This window comes from Hyaena hyaena, unplaced genomic scaffold, assembly GCF_003009895.1.
Source record: "Hyaena hyaena isolate Hyena2069 unplaced genomic scaffold, ASM300989v1 scaffold_335, whole genome shotgun sequence".
Taxonomy (NCBI): Eukaryota; Metazoa; Chordata; class Mammalia; order Carnivora; family Hyaenidae; genus Hyaena; species Hyaena hyaena.
The window spans coordinates 1,397,019-1,412,029 of NW_024080968.1; the positions used below are offsets into that span (position 1 = coordinate 1,397,019).

A 15,011-nucleotide genomic window follows, 5' to 3' on the forward strand; every position below is an offset into this window, starting at 1 on the left:
GCACAACGCACTTTAAAGAATGAAGCATTTTTTTGGGGCGCCTGGGTGGCTTAGTCGGTTAAGCGTCCGACTTTCGCTTAGGTCATGATCTTGCGGTTCGTGGGTTCGAGCCCCGCGTCGGGCTCTGTGCTGACTGCCGGCTCAGAGCCTGGAGCCTGTTTCAATCTGTGACTCCCTCTCTCTCTGACCCTCCCCTGCTCGCGCTGTCTCTCTCTCTCTCCTAGAAATAAATAAAACATTAAAAAAAAAAAAATTAAAAAAAAAAAAAAGAATGAAGCATTTTACCATGAACCAACTGAAGATGGTCACATAAAAAAGGAAAACCACCGTGGGCATGTATGACGTGACTGGGCCTGGGGGAAGTGTAAGCACCAGTAAACGGTGCGCCCGGCTAAACGTGGCACCCTTTTTACATCTGGGTCTCCTTTGGACAAAGGCTGTACATCAAATCCATTTCAAAATTGAGGCAATTTAACCAAATTCTCACCCATTATGGGAGTCGACGGGTTGAATTTTACTTGAAGGGTGCCTCATCAGACCTTGGCTCTCAACAAACTGGGCTGTACTGCGTGCTCTCACCGAAACGGAATTTTACAAACTCCCGTGGGAAGAAACCCAAGAGCTCCTTACCCAGTGGGGTATGGGCATGAGGCTTTGATTCGCAGCCAATCAGAATTCTAAATCCCCGCCAACTTTCTACTGTATGTCACTTTCCGATTACGCTCCCTGGGGACATAGAGTGCTAACTAGAGAGAACTGACCAACCGTCGTCATACCTCATATTTAATTTACGGGTATTTGAACTGGGCACCTAAGAAGGCCCAAAACACGCACAGGTGTCTGGAAAGCAAAAATCACCCAGAACAGGAATGTGAACATAAGATAACAAAAGACACCATTTCCCACTTATATCGAGAGGAACGTTCTTCTTACCCCTGGCTGTTTCATTTTCTGAATGGCAAATTTGAGCAGGTAGGAGAGCTGTTCAATGGTGAGCATAGTCATGGCTTTACTCTGAGTCTCGATGCATTCCGCTACCGTAATCTTCTACAAGCCAAAATTACACAGACGGCCGGTTAGAAAAAAGTTACTATCCCCACACATCGTTCCCTCTCCTCCCTTTTAGGTGTTCCAATAAGCACATTAAAAAAAAAAAAATTCCTTTCCATCCAAATGACACTGGCTGTTCTACTTGAGAAGGACCCCAATCTACTTGACCATATATGGGATCAGTAGATACAAATTAAGAGGCACATCAAACCACTGATGACCTTCTCTGGGAAGGGTTTTGAGCTCGTGAAGATGACATCATCGAAGAAAGATGGAGGTAGGCAGGGACCCAACCACCATCGGGATTACAACTGTAGGTTGTCAAGAAGGCAAGGTGAAGAGGAAAGGCTGCTAAGGGTTCTAGGGTGATCTCTACGCACAACAAAATCAGTCACTTAACTTGATCCGCTTAGGGTTCTGGGCTACCTTTCCGGAAGCTGACGAGGCATTATTCTCAATGACATCATGGGTGGAAAAGGGCAGTCTTCCCCCACAGAGAGAATCCAAGGGGTGGTGGGAGTGAATTAAACATAAATATGACTTCATTCTCTTGCCACCACGGATGTGAACCCACTCAGGACATTCTGGGCAAACTACGCAAGGCGCACAATCTCGCTCCCTGTCTCCATGGGAAATAATGTCATTCTGAAAGGGAAATTCCCATCAAAGAAGAGGCCCGGAGAAACGTCTGAAACCAAACTCCGCTGTGTAAATCTGGTGCCACATTCCGGAGCTTCAGGCTCCTTATGTAGCAACGACAACGAAAATAGCAAATTCTGATGATGTCAGGAAACACTCCTTAACCATCTGTGTAGGGAGAGCTGAGAAGAGTTTTCTTCAATTAATCTTGATTTAGTTTCCATCCTTCATATCTCTGGAGCCTCCAAAGGGAACTTTCAGACGTATCTGGTTGGTTGTCGAGAAAAAGGGCAACACGGAAGTTGCTCAGAAGCTGAAAACGGTACGTGACGCGTGTATCTAAGTGCTGAGCTCCAGGAGCCTGAAATGCTGAGTCTTTCCAGTTGACTGCGCTGGACATGCAGCCCAAGATCATTGACACAGACCACCTGCTTGCTGGAATTGCTGTGCGTTTCCACATAACTATCCATGGCAAACACGTTCACCCCTCCTCCGGCCCTGATCCTTTCTCTCCTGGCTGGCAGTGCCTGGTTCCCACAATACAAATGAAAAGTGCCAGACGGGCATTTTCAGAATGTTTTGTTGCACAAGGACTGATCCGATCCTGACCGATGAGGCCAAGAGCAAGTCAGCTGGAGGCCGAAGGGCAAAGTCCTTCTGCTTGATTTTAAAAGGGTTGAAAAGACAAACAGATCTCCCCTTAGAGAAGTTTTGTCCAGATGCAAGTGATAAAACAAAAACAAAAACAAAAACCCGGCAGTCATGCTCCGGCCACGAGGGACACAGCGCCTCTACGGCGAAACAGAAAGAGTCTGGCTGTGAACGAACTCTGGCCTGGCCCTGCCTCTGGGTTCTCTCTACGCAGGATAATAAATCCCAGTGTTTCCAGTCCGCATTCATCAAGGTCTACTATCTGCAGCAGAAGCCACTTTCGTTTATGAAAAATTGGTAGACAACTGGGAAGGAAGGGCCAAGACGCAAGAACACAGAGGAAGGCTCCGGTGCCCACCCCGAACGCAAGAGAACCAGGTCGAGCCCTGCAATAAGGGGACATGGCCGGGCAAAGCATGTCCGACAGGTGGCCCTGTCTTCCGGGACCCAAAGAGAGCCCGCCGCCACCTTTCACAACCTCAGGGGGCACAGCACCATGGAAAGGTCGTCGTCATATTGATCTGATGTCTAATTTCTTTTCAAACATTTATTTTTCTCCTTCCCCAACACAAAAGCCGTAGTAGGAAAGAAACTGTCCTACAGCATGCTTTCCGTCCTCCCTAAAGATCTCCTTGTTTGAGACCAAGCTCTAATACACCTTCGCACCCAAGCGACATTCCGTGTTGAATGGTTTTTTGCAGAAGACGTTGCTTGCAGTATTCTGAAAAAGCATCGGAAGTGCAAGTCGCCGAGAAAAGCAGCCACCTCGGGTCTGTGGAAACGGTCATAACGGTTTTAACGAAACGCGTTGCGGCTTTCCTGCCCAGATGCTCGTTCCTCGCCAGGCCCGAGGCTTCTGGGCCCTCAGCACCCTCCACTCGCCCGCGTGTCACTCTCCAAGCTCAGGGAGACCTTCCTGGGCCTCTTCACTTGACATGGAAACACCTCCACCCTTCCTGCTCCCCATCCGAACTCCTTGATTCCTTTCCCTTGGTTTCCGTCCTCTTTTCCTGAATAGCTGGTCATGCGGGCCCCTTCCAGGTCACTGCTGAATCCGAGCACCTAACGGGGACCGGAGAACAGCCGTGGCGTGTGTCAGAGCATCGGAGGACAACCACAGGCAGCACACGGCCACAGGTGGTCTTGTGGGCTCAGCCACGACCGACGAGTCCACCCCTCTAAGAAGAGGAGACTCCGCACGCGATCTTTCCAAGACGTGAGCCATTAACGGCTTATCACTTCACTTCCGAAATGTTTGTTATGGGGCAATCCAAGAGTGATCCAAAGACCCACAAAGAATCAAAACCAATACTCAATGCCGTCGTCTTTCCAGAAAGCCGCGGGGCCAAGGCCCCCGACCACGCTAGTCCCAAAAAGCAGGGTGACCAGCATAGAGCAAGTGGAACACAAGAGGTTTCTTTTCTTTTCTTTTTTTCCTCCGTATCTGGATGCTTTGAAAAATTTTTAAATCAAAGGAAGAAAGAGAAAGGAGAGGAAATGAGGCAGAGAATGCATTCATTCGTCAGGAACTAACCTCACATTCAGGACAAAACCAGTCCCCCTCTGGTTCCGATGTCAGTCTCAGACACTTAGCGTGATAAACCCGGGGACAGAGCTCACAGCAAAGGACTTGGCCTTCCCGGTGACAAACCCAGCAGTAGAAATCATTTCGTCCATCCTGCGGTACAACATCAACAGGGTCTGTGGTGAGTGGCTGCTTCATATAGTAAAACGGACCATGTCTTAGTTCTGACTGAAATGTAGGCAAGAAAGACAGGTTTGGTTTCAAAACAAATGTGCATTCTCAGAAGGGATTTGAACAAATACATCAATAACAACAAAAGAAATTCACAGCATTTCACACATTCATTAAAAAGCTATCTTGAGCTACTCTACACAATACAGAGTTTGCAGGTCATTCAATACTAAGATCTCTCTCTCTCTATTTCTATCTCTCTCTCTCTCTCCCCTCTATTTCAGAAGCCATAGATTATGGAAAAGCTGGTGTCTGAGGAGAGTTAACAACAGCTATGACCCAGGCACACCCGGGCTGAAAGTTCAGCTTTACCAGCTGCATGACCCTGGGCAAATCTCTTCCTCTCACAGCTTCAGTTTTCTCATCTGTAAAATGGGGATGATGATATCCAATTTCATGGTATTTTGGTAGGGATTAAACGAGAGGCTAGAACAAAGTATGCATTTAACAGATTGCTGCCATTACTGATACCACCAACAGTCGAGAACCAACAAATGAAGTCTAAACAAAGCCAACAAATGTGTGGATTCACCCTAGGATTCTTTCAACAGGCTTAGAACAGATCAACCGAATTTGAGTTATCCAAAAAAAGGGAGGGGGGGGAGTATTCATTTTTTTATGTTTAACTCCCAGTGCATACAGTATTAGAGCAGAGGCTTCCTGAAGCCATGATTCTTGAACATGGTAAAGGCCTCACAAGAAAGGTCTCCCTAGTAATAAGTTATGGAATCCAGGAAAGGCACACTCAGAACACGAAAGATCACTCAGAAGAAACTCACTGGGAAAATGTCTATTGGCAATTAGTAACCAATACGGTATTTCAGAAGTACTATGAGAAAGTCTGGTGGTGAGCATCAAAATGACCCCATCACGGCCTCCGTGACCTTCAGAAAGCTCCTCAAACCACTTGGAGCCTCGATTCCAGGGATAATAGCTCAGCCACAACCACAGTACCTATCTCTGAGAATAGGTACTATTTGTACCTATTTTTTTTCCCTCTTTGTCAGCCAAACAGTACAGTTCCCTCCACAAAGACCCCATATGCTGGTTAAAGCTGCATAATTTCTGTTGATTCTATGAATGGGATCTTTTTCTATTCTATTTTCTAAGTTGTTACGATTGGTATATAGAAATGCTGTTGGAGCTTTTTAATCCTGACCTTACAACCTCACATATAAATGGTTCTAACAGTTTATTGACAAAAATATTATCTCCTCTAAACAACATTGGTTTTGTCTGTTCATCTCTAGTATTTTTACACTACTTTTCTTTCTTAACTTAAATGGGCCCTTATTTCATCCTGGGACCCCCAGGATACTGGGAAAAGAGTTCTCAAGATTATAAGCAGTCATGCCTTGTTCCTTGGTTTTTATGATGAGATTTTGATGTTCTCAAAATGTCTATTTCTATACTCCTTGAAAAAGAACCTCCCAGAGGCATCCTTAGCAGATCTTTTTTAATCCATCCGTCTGAGCCTCCCTACTCTCATTCCTACTAAAAACCACCTACAATTTTTAAGGGCGACTGCGTAATATTTGAGCTCAGTTCCTTCCCTGGTTCGGTTCAGAGGCACTGCTCTACACTTGGGTTTCCGCAGAACACCGTCACACGATTCTCTCCAGACTGCACACTCCACACACTGTATCATACACGCTAGGTTCATTTTGTCCTTACAACCACCCAGAGAGGGACGCAGGACAGACACACTCTCACCGGACAGACGAGAAAACTAGGTTATTACAACTCCTCTGGCCCCTAGGCCAGATCAGGGGTGTCACGGCTCCCTCTCTCGCCCTGATTTCCTGTATAAGACGATGCCAGGTGAGGAGACCCTAATGATGAAGTGACCTCCTCACAGAACATTCTCTGTAGTTCAAACTCTGTAGTGGAGTTGTGGGATTGGTGGGGGGGGTGTCTAAAAGCCAGGAAAACTAGAAACACCACCGAAGGGGACAGGCAAGCAAAATGTCACCTACAGCGGGGGCTCGCGCTCTCACACTGCTGTCGTTCGGAGCCAGAAAATTCTTTGTGGGATGGAGCCGACCTGCGCACTACCGGATGCGTGGGAGCGTCCGTGGCTAGATGCCAGGAGCAGCCCCCGTCCACAAAAGTGTGAGGGTCAGAAAGGTCTCCAGATTGCCAAATGTCCTCGGGGGCAAAGCTGCCCTTAACTGAGAACCACTAAAGTCCAGGGTCTGCTATCTGCCTAGGAAACGGCCGTGTGCATGTAGGGCAGGCGAGTGGGGTGAAGGGGGCTCTGGGGGACAGGGGAGGGGAGGAGAAGCCTGCGGAAAGAAAGAAGAGGGAGGTGGGGAGCGGGAAGAGGGGAGAAGATTCTCATCCTGAAAGAGAAGCCTCACAGTCAAGCCAGCAGAACCCTCTCTAACCTGAGTGAGGTCTTCCAGAACGCCTCTGTGGCTTTTGCCACATAGCAGTAAAAGCCATTTCCTTTCAGCAAGTTAATAATAGGACAGGAAGAGTCAATCTACACGAAACTGGAAGGATCGAATAGGCCAGCTAATCTCCCTAACTGACAACCCAGGTCCTTCCTGCCTAGAAGCCCGGGACGGCCACTTGGGAAATCCCCCTCCCCATGTCCTCGCCCCCACCCCAACCCTGGCTGGGAATGGGTATTGGGGGGGGGGGGGGGGGCAGACTGCTCCAAAGTCTCTCCAGGCTATTCCCTCTTTCCAGAAGCTGCAGCCATATTGCCGAGAACGAACTTCCCGGTAATCTCAACCAGAACCAGATACCTCGACCAGATACCTCGTCTGCTTCTCAGGTTTCCTGCTCCATCCAAACAGGCTGGTAACAAATGCGGACACTTAAAAAAGGAAAAGCAAATCATTCCAGGTAAAAGGTGTCATGATTTTCTCCCTTGTGTATAACATGTGTGTTACCAGCCTGCTAGTAAGGTTGTAACCTGTGTTCTTCTAGGTAGCTGCAGGCCGTGTGAGCAAACGTGCTTCTTCCACAGGCTGATTTAACGAGAAAACAGACGGGCTCATACTCACTTCTCTAATACCTCAGTCTTACACTAGTAGCCCAAAATCTCTCCTAGAAAGGGTTCTGTAAAGAGAGTTAATGGCTGAGGCTGTGCAGGTCCTCCTGCGGTCTTGACCACAACTACTTAGGAACAGGAGCAGAAACGCAACCAGAGACAATATGCAAACGACCGAATGTGGCTGTGTGCCAATAAAACTTTATTTACAAAAACAGGCTCTGGGCAGCATCCGGCTCACAGCCTATAGTTAGTGGACACCTGGTCCTTGTAAAGCAGAAAATGGGCACTCCGGCTGTGTGGGAGGCCAGGGTACATGAGGTGAGAAATGGGGGGGGGCCCACAAACGCAAATCCCTACATGGAGCACAGAGGTAACACACGTAAGTGAAAGGGGTCCTTGTCCCAGCTTTTATTCTTCTGCATGTAAAGCACAAACAGCTCTCTAAGAAAAAAAACTGCCCAGCCCTGGAGCCTGAGGAATGTCACTGGCATTCCGCCTGGACGCTGACGAGACGACCCGAGGGGCAGAACTTGGCCCGTCTTAAGCGCAGCTCCAGTGACGAAGGCGGCGAGCAGACACACTCTCCCAGTGCCGCCCAAGGTTGCGGGAGAAGCCGGCGAGCCCACGACCCCCTCCCTGGTCGCAACTGTGAATACACTGCCCCGGCCCAACAAGGGACCTCCATGAGTATTTTTAAGTTTCTAAGACAATGCACGTATATACCCTGACCTCAGGGGCAGTGAAGAGGAACCCCATCTCTTTGCCACGGTTGATCAAAGATACACTCAATCTGTTAGCAGACTATTTCTCAATCCTTAATGATGGGGAGAAAAGAAAATAAAAATAAACATCCCCAAAAGGAGTCTTCAAAGTCAAACGTCCCAAGAGCTGAAAGAGTGGTATTTTGCGGTAAACGTCCTAATGTCATTGGAGGGAAGATGTGTCGTGAGCCATCTACTACAGGAAACCTCGCCTTCTTCCACCAGATGCCAGGAGCATCCCTGCAGGCTTTGGGGTGTCTCTGCTCACCCCAGTCCCAAGAAAAAGCACCTGCATGTTTTCAAACCATTCCTACAGGGCAAAACCACTGGACCAAAGAGCTATAAAAAAATTAATCGTAAGCCTTACGTACTTTTCCCCCTAAAACTAAAGTGTGTTTTAAAGTTCCTCGCACAGGGGCGCCTGGGTGGCTCAGTCGGTTAAATGTCCGGCTTCGGCTCACGTCATGATCTCACGGTTCGTGGGTTCGAGCCCCATGTCGGGCTCTGTGCTGACAGCCAGCTCAGAAACTACAGCCTGTTTTGGATTCTGTGTCTCCCTGTCTCTCTGCCCCTCCCCTGCTCATGCTGTCTCTCCCTCTCTTTCTCTCAGAAATAAAAAACATTAAGTGAAACAGGGTCCAACCTTAAAACTTCAACCCCCATTTCCACTTGGTAATAAAAGGTGTCTACCAAAAATGGAACAATATGGGGGAGGGGGCGGGTTGTTTTTGTAACACCAGAGAGGTTTTCTTTTTTTGAAAACGGAAAAGTAGAAAAAGAAGAGAGGATGGGGCGAAGAAGCCTGACATATGCCAAAAATCAAAAGCACCTGAACGCTTACGAGAACCAGAGGCAGGAGGAATGAGCAAAGCAAGCCAGGTAGGACACTGCAGGGAGGGGTAGGGAGTGTGGAAAACTACAGCCCACAGGCCCTGAGTCTAAAGGAGCAGACTCTACTCCGCTCCAGCTGTTGCTGGATTTTTCTGAGTTTTTATAAGAACCCAAAAATACAAGTTGTTATTTGAAATCTCATGATCTTCAAATGTTGGGTGACTAAGAAATTATATTATTGGTAAAATCCTAGCACTTGCAGCCCTACAATTTGCCTTTAATTCCATAATTCTGTAATGCTCTAAAATTCTAAAAGGAAGAAAGAGGCAAGGGAAAGTGTCCAGAAGAATTTTTTTTTTTAAAGAGACTGAAGTTTCCCTTAAGGAAAACCAGACTGTGCCTGAGGGAGGCTGTCGCTACTATGCAAATATCATATGCTAGAATGAATGATGGGGTCGAGGTTCAGGAATTTCATTTCTTTACAGTTAAGCCCGTTTCTCTTTTTGCCAACTTCTGGCTGTTTGGCCCCAGGGAGTTTCAGATCTGAAAAATCTACCATCAGCCTTCTATGGTTACCAGTCCACACCCCTGTTACAAGGTAAACCGAGGCTGAAAGCTAGAACGGCAACTGACAAGGGGCACAGGGAGCTTCCCGGATGCAGTGAGGCTAGGAGTCCGATCTCCAGGTCAGGACACTTCCTTTGTGCACCGGTCCCGGAAACTTGTCTATCAATACTGAAGATTATAGATTCTTCAGGAACAGAACCGTGTCCTGGTCCAGCTCCTCAGGGCGTCCTCTTTTCTACATCCAGAGAGCACGCTGTAAACACAAGCCTCCACCCTGTGGCCACTTCTGAGGCTGCTAGTCCAGAGGGGACACGGACCGACACACATGGCATTGTAGTCACAGGCCTCACACGTTAGGGAAACGGGACCCATGGATGGGGAAGGGAGAGAAGAAAACGTGCAGACTGGCCAAGCCGATCAGCTTCCAGAGAGTTACGAGCCAGTGCCTTAAAACACAGGTAGGAACTTAAAGTGTGATGCATGTGTGCACGCCCAGGGAGAGACCGAAAGAGAAGGCTTTCTGCACAGAGGGGACGGTATTGGCCTCGGGTCGCCTGGTACCTGATAAGACAGGGTTTGCCCAGAAAGTCAAATTACTAGCTGGGTTAAGGTTTGGGGACTATCTGTAGTTTTCGGGTTTCTCTCTTAGTCTTTGCTCCCAGCAGCCATGGGACGGCTCCTGGGTGACAAGAGATGGAAGTCACGGCTTCAAGCTAGACAAGCCAGGTCTGAGCTCGAATGCAGCTTCTAATTTGCTCAGAGGCCGCGAGGAGACAACTTAACCTCTCTGAACCTCAATGTTTTCATCTGTAGAATGGAGATAATTACAGCCCTTTCTCACTAGATGATTATAAACATTAACACAGAAAAATGCTTACAACAGGGAGTGAGTCAACACTGCTTTTATTATTATGACTGCCAACAGTGGTGTGTATTTTTCAATCCCCCTAAAAATGTATTTAGGACCCATCTGTTTCCTCTATTTGAACGGGATTCCCAACTCATTAGGCCTGCACTATCCAAGCTGTGGCTATAAGCCACAGGCAGCTACTTACATTAAAATTAAATTAGAGGGGCGCCTGGGTGGCTCAGATGGTTAAGCGTACGACTTTGGCTCAGGTCATGATCTCACAGTTTGTGAGTTCGAGCCCCACGTCGAGCTCTGTGCTGACAGCTCGGAGCCTGGAGCCTGCTTTGGATTCTGCATCTCCCTCTCTCCCTGTCCCTCCCCCACTCATGCTCTCTCTCTCTCTCAGAAATAAATAAACACTAAAAATTTTTTTTTAATTAAACTAGATTAAAAATTCAGGGCACCCAAGAAACAGACTCTTAACTACAGAGCATGAACCTCTGGTTAGCAGAGGGGCGGTGGGTGGGGGGTGGGGATTAAGAAGGGCGCTTGTGATAAGCACCGGGTGCAGTATGAAGTGCTGAATCACTAGAACGTACACCTGAAACTAATATTACACTGTACGTAAACTAACCGAAATTTAAAAAAGAATTCAGTTTAAAAAAAAAAAAAATCAGTCCCCGGGTCACATTTGCCATTTGCAGGTGCTCAATGGCCACACGTGGCTTGTGGCGACCATACTGAACAGCCCTGTTCTAGAACACTTCTACAGCTGTCATTTCTCTACTTCACACGTGGTCTGTGTGGCTGTTCCACTTAGCGTCGGGCCTGGCTTAATTTTTATGATCACATTTGCCTCAGTTAGCTCAGTTCATCACAACGACCCCCTGTGATCAGTAGTGGGGCTGTCGCTCCCATCAGCAGATGGGAAAACTAGGTACAAAGAGGTTAACTTGCCCACAGCCACACGGCAGAGGCAGAGCTGGCATTTCGGTATGTAATTTTGAGAATGGAAATAGATTCGCATGCAGAAATGCACCCCTCTCCCCACTCTGGGCATTTAACCGTTGCTGGGTTTCTTCCCACGAAAGCAACAACCTTGTCTTGTTCAGCCTCCGATCCCAGGGCCACGTCCGCACTCCACAGTGCCCAAGACGGATGAATATGTCCAAGGAACCCCTGCTGGGACATCCCCACTGGGACATCATACTGTTTCCTCCAACGCTGGGAGACTGGACCCCAGGGTCCACGAAAGCAGCTCCCTTTTTTTGTTTTTTGGTTTTTTGTTTCATCAGAAGACTATCTAGCCTGCATCCGAGAATTTTAAAACTAGGTTTGATAAGATCCAAGATGGCTCATGGATATTTCTATCTGGTTGACAGGTCCTGGCTGCAGGAGGAGGGTGGGGTCTAGAAAAGACTCGTGCCACCCAGGGTCGAGGCCACGAGACCAAGGGGTGACCAGTCACCAAAGTGGACAGTGGACACCAGGCAGACACAGGAGCTGTCTTACCACAGAGCCACACCCGTCATTTTACAGATGAGAAAGCTGAGACCAGGAGGGAGCCTGCCTTCACCACGCCACCACCTCCAGGCTGAGCTCAGAACCATCCTACTGGCCTGGCCTGGCGGGGAAAACACCCTCGGGCCCCACGGGGAAACAGCCCTAGGGCATTAAATCCAAGGAACCCCCCCCCATCCTAAAGCATGGTATTCTTCATCTCATCTGGGTCACTGCCCTGTCCCCAAAACAGATCTGAAAAGCTAACAGAAACTGCTACACAGACCCATCCTGAGCTGTCGTACTGGTCCTATGCAAGGACAGCTGCTCAAGGCAGCCTGCTAACTGCCAAGAACAGCGGCCGTCAGAACCCCCTGGAAAGCTGCGGCGCGTCCCACCGGCCCTTTACCTGCTCCTTATTGTTATTGTTCAGTAAGCCGGGTTTCTTTTTCTTTTTAATGGGGCTTGTTGACGTGTCCTGTGGCGAGTGGCCATTAGAAGAATGCGGAGGGCTGGGGAACTTTCTTTTCTGGGCCGTTCTCTCTGTGGAGCCAGGATCTGAAAGAGACACGCAGGACCACATATTTTAAAGCAGTCAGGGAGGCCTAGCCCCCACGGGGGTTGGGGGGGGGGGCGGACACGAGGCATTTTGTCCCCAGGCCCAATGCCATTTTAGTGTTCCTCCTCCAGGTATACACTTACCCCGGCTCTTCAGTTAAGGGACTCAAAGGTCAGACCGGTTTTCTTCAGCCTACGTACCCTTTTTGTTAACAATTTAAATCGCTGCCAAAATATAAAATCGAGAAACTTCACATAATAACCTAGGTTTGGGGCTTCTCTTAAAAAACAAAAAGCAGATCAGGGCCTGGTACCACCAGACGGATCTGAATCCCTGCAGGCCACTTTTAGTCGGAAATGTGCTCTCCCTTTGGCCGAAGTCCCCACCCTTCTCTACTGAGTCCCAGTAGACCAGGCCACGCCCCAGGTGCCCTCCCCTCATCCCAAAGAAAGAGGTCTTCTTGTGATGCCAACGGCAGAAATCCACGGAGGAGAGACCGAGGCCACACACTGCAAGAAACCGAAGGCGCACGCGCTTCTGTGTGGAAGACGATGACATTTATTGTGTCGTGCCTACTGCTCTCCTCTGAAGAGATCGACATCTGTGACACGCTCGCTGACTGTCATCTGAGCCAGGCCAGTCCTGTCCATTTCTGCTCTCGCAGCATCTCATTTAAACACAGATGCGTCCACCGCCACCCGATCTTCACCTGCAAGGCCTTGGCTCCACCCACGCCCGACGGCGGTCTCGTGAGCGTAGGGGCGAAACAGTGGCACAGTGTGACGCGCCTGGACACTCCGAGACAGAAGTTACAGGCAGGAGGGGAGGAGCTGCGTGAGAGCAGAGGTGACGGGGTGGGATGTGGGACCCAGAAGGGCGACTATCGCCAGAGGTAACCTGACGACACCCCCCCTCCAGCTTTAAGGTGCAGGCGAGCCCGAGCACGCCGGCCACACTGTGCGGCACCGACCTCTGAGCGTTGACAGGGGCCACTGGGGCAGGTGACCATGGTGCAGGACGGACACAAGCAAGGCATGGGGCGGGGGGGCCTCCATTCAAATGAAAGGCAGACAGAGCATCTTCCAGCAGGTTCGTTAAAGGAAGACAGTGAACTACTTTCACAAAATCCAGTCCATAGGATGGAACTCTCCATTCTCACCGGGCAACTGCAGGAAAATCCTGAACACGCGTTCGGGGTGCTGTGCGGACACACAGCCCCGCGAGGAAATTAACTGCTAACCACAGGCACCTGGAGGGAGAACAGACCCCAGAGCTTGGAGGACCATCCCACAGACATCAAGACAGAGGCCCAGAGAGGGCCAAAGGGTTGGCCCAGAGGCACAGCACAGTCAGTTAGCGGGAAAACCCACCAAAAAGGGGCAACCTGGGACTGGCGTTCCCCCAGAGGGAACCTTCGGTCTCTGAGGCCCAGGACCCCCAGCCCACTCCACCCTCGTACGTAAAGAGTCTCTCACCTTCCCCACCTAGTCTTTGCCTCAACGATCTCCTCCTAGAAGCACATTTGACAATCACAGGAAGCAAAGCACGCACGAGAAAATTCAACTGAGAGGAACAGGTTGTTGCACCCAAGCTGGAAATGACTTAAATGTCCACAAATTAAGGACAGGTCTAATAGCATACAAAAAGCCATATAGTGCAATGTCTTTTTTTTTTTTTAAACATGTAATCTCTATATCCAACGTAGGGCTTGAACTCATGACAGAGATCAGGAGTCGTATGCTTTTGAACCAGCCAGGCATCTCTCATACAGTGGAATATTCTGCAGCCCTTAAGAAGGCGGCGGCACCTCAGGCGCATGGGTGGCTCAGTCGGTTGAGTGTCCGGCTTCGGCTCACGTCACGATCTCACAGTTTGTGGGTTCGTGCCCCGCATCGGGCTCTGTGCTGATAGCTCAGAGCCTGGAGCCTGCTTCCGATTCTGTGTCTCCCTCTCTCTCTGTCCCTCCCCCACTCCCGCTCGGAGTCTCTGTCTCAAAAATAAATAAAAATGTTTAAAAAAAAATTTTTTTAAGAAGACAACCCCTCTACACAAATGGATGCATGACTATATCCAAGCTTCTGCATCAAGTTAAAAAAGCAGCACATACCTAAGCACCATTAATAGACACACACCCCAAAAAAGATGCCATACATCTAAGTTTGCACAAGCCTAGAACATTCTGGATGAACACAAAAGTACTACAGAGCAGGAAACTGGAACTAGAGGTTGCCTCAGGGAAGGAAAACATTCAGGGCGTGGGGGACGGATTATTTTTCACGGTGTGCCCTTGTGTACTTCATTTATCATGAGCGGAGACCATCAAAATAAAACTTAAACGGAGGTATTCGGGAGATCTGGTTTCACATAAAAAAGCAGCAGGTGCAAACCACAGCCAGTAATGAGCAAATGACGACAGCCCGATTCAGGATTTAAAAAGTCACCAGATTGGTCCCAACTGTGTCTATCAGCAGAGGCGCAGAGGGACCACAGGGAGGAGCCTGGGGTTTGCTGAACGAGGATCTGATAAACCCAAATAACCCTGTTCAACCGTCAGAGTGTGTGCATGTTTAGGAAAGGTGTTTTGGGGCCCCAAGGAGATGGCACCATGGTCAGGCCAAAATTGAAAGCAATTAGGCAAAGCTTCGGGTATTTGGGATGTTTTGTTTCGTGTGTGGGTAGATTTTTTTTTTTTTTTAACATTTATCCTTGAGAGACAGAATGCGAGCGGGGGAAAGGGGGGAGAGAAGCGGGGGGAAAGAGAGAGAGAGAGAGAGACAGAGAGACAGAGAGAGAGAGAGAGAGAGAGAGAGAGAGAGAATCCCAAGCAGGCTCCAGGCTCTGAG

General features: G+C 48.9%; 1 protein-coding gene across 17 annotated transcripts in view; it reads right to left on the reverse strand.

Moving 5' to 3' along the window:
* ZMYND8 (zinc finger MYND-type containing 8) overlaps window positions 1-15,011 on the reverse strand; it is a 133,699-nt gene that overhangs the window by 70,394 nt on the left and 48,294 nt on the right. For 12 of the 17 annotated variants that reach the window (XM_039249420.1, XM_039249406.1, XM_039249410.1 and 9 more), the window contains 3 exons: window positions 12,019-12,167; window positions 3,875-4,093; window positions 934-1,047 (listed from right to left, as the gene is read on the reverse strand). In XM_039249420.1, the coding sequence (XP_039105351.1) occupies window positions 934-1,047; window positions 3,875-4,063 (303 nt within the window). In that variant the 5' untranslated portion in view covers window positions 4,064-4,093; window positions 12,019-12,167. Of the gene's footprint in view, window positions 1-933; window positions 1,048-3,862; window positions 4,094-12,018; window positions 12,168-12,311; window positions 12,462-15,011 lie in introns of those variants that run through there. The other 5 variants (XM_039249415.1, XM_039249418.1, XM_039249414.1 and 2 more) reach the window with 3 other exon arrangements.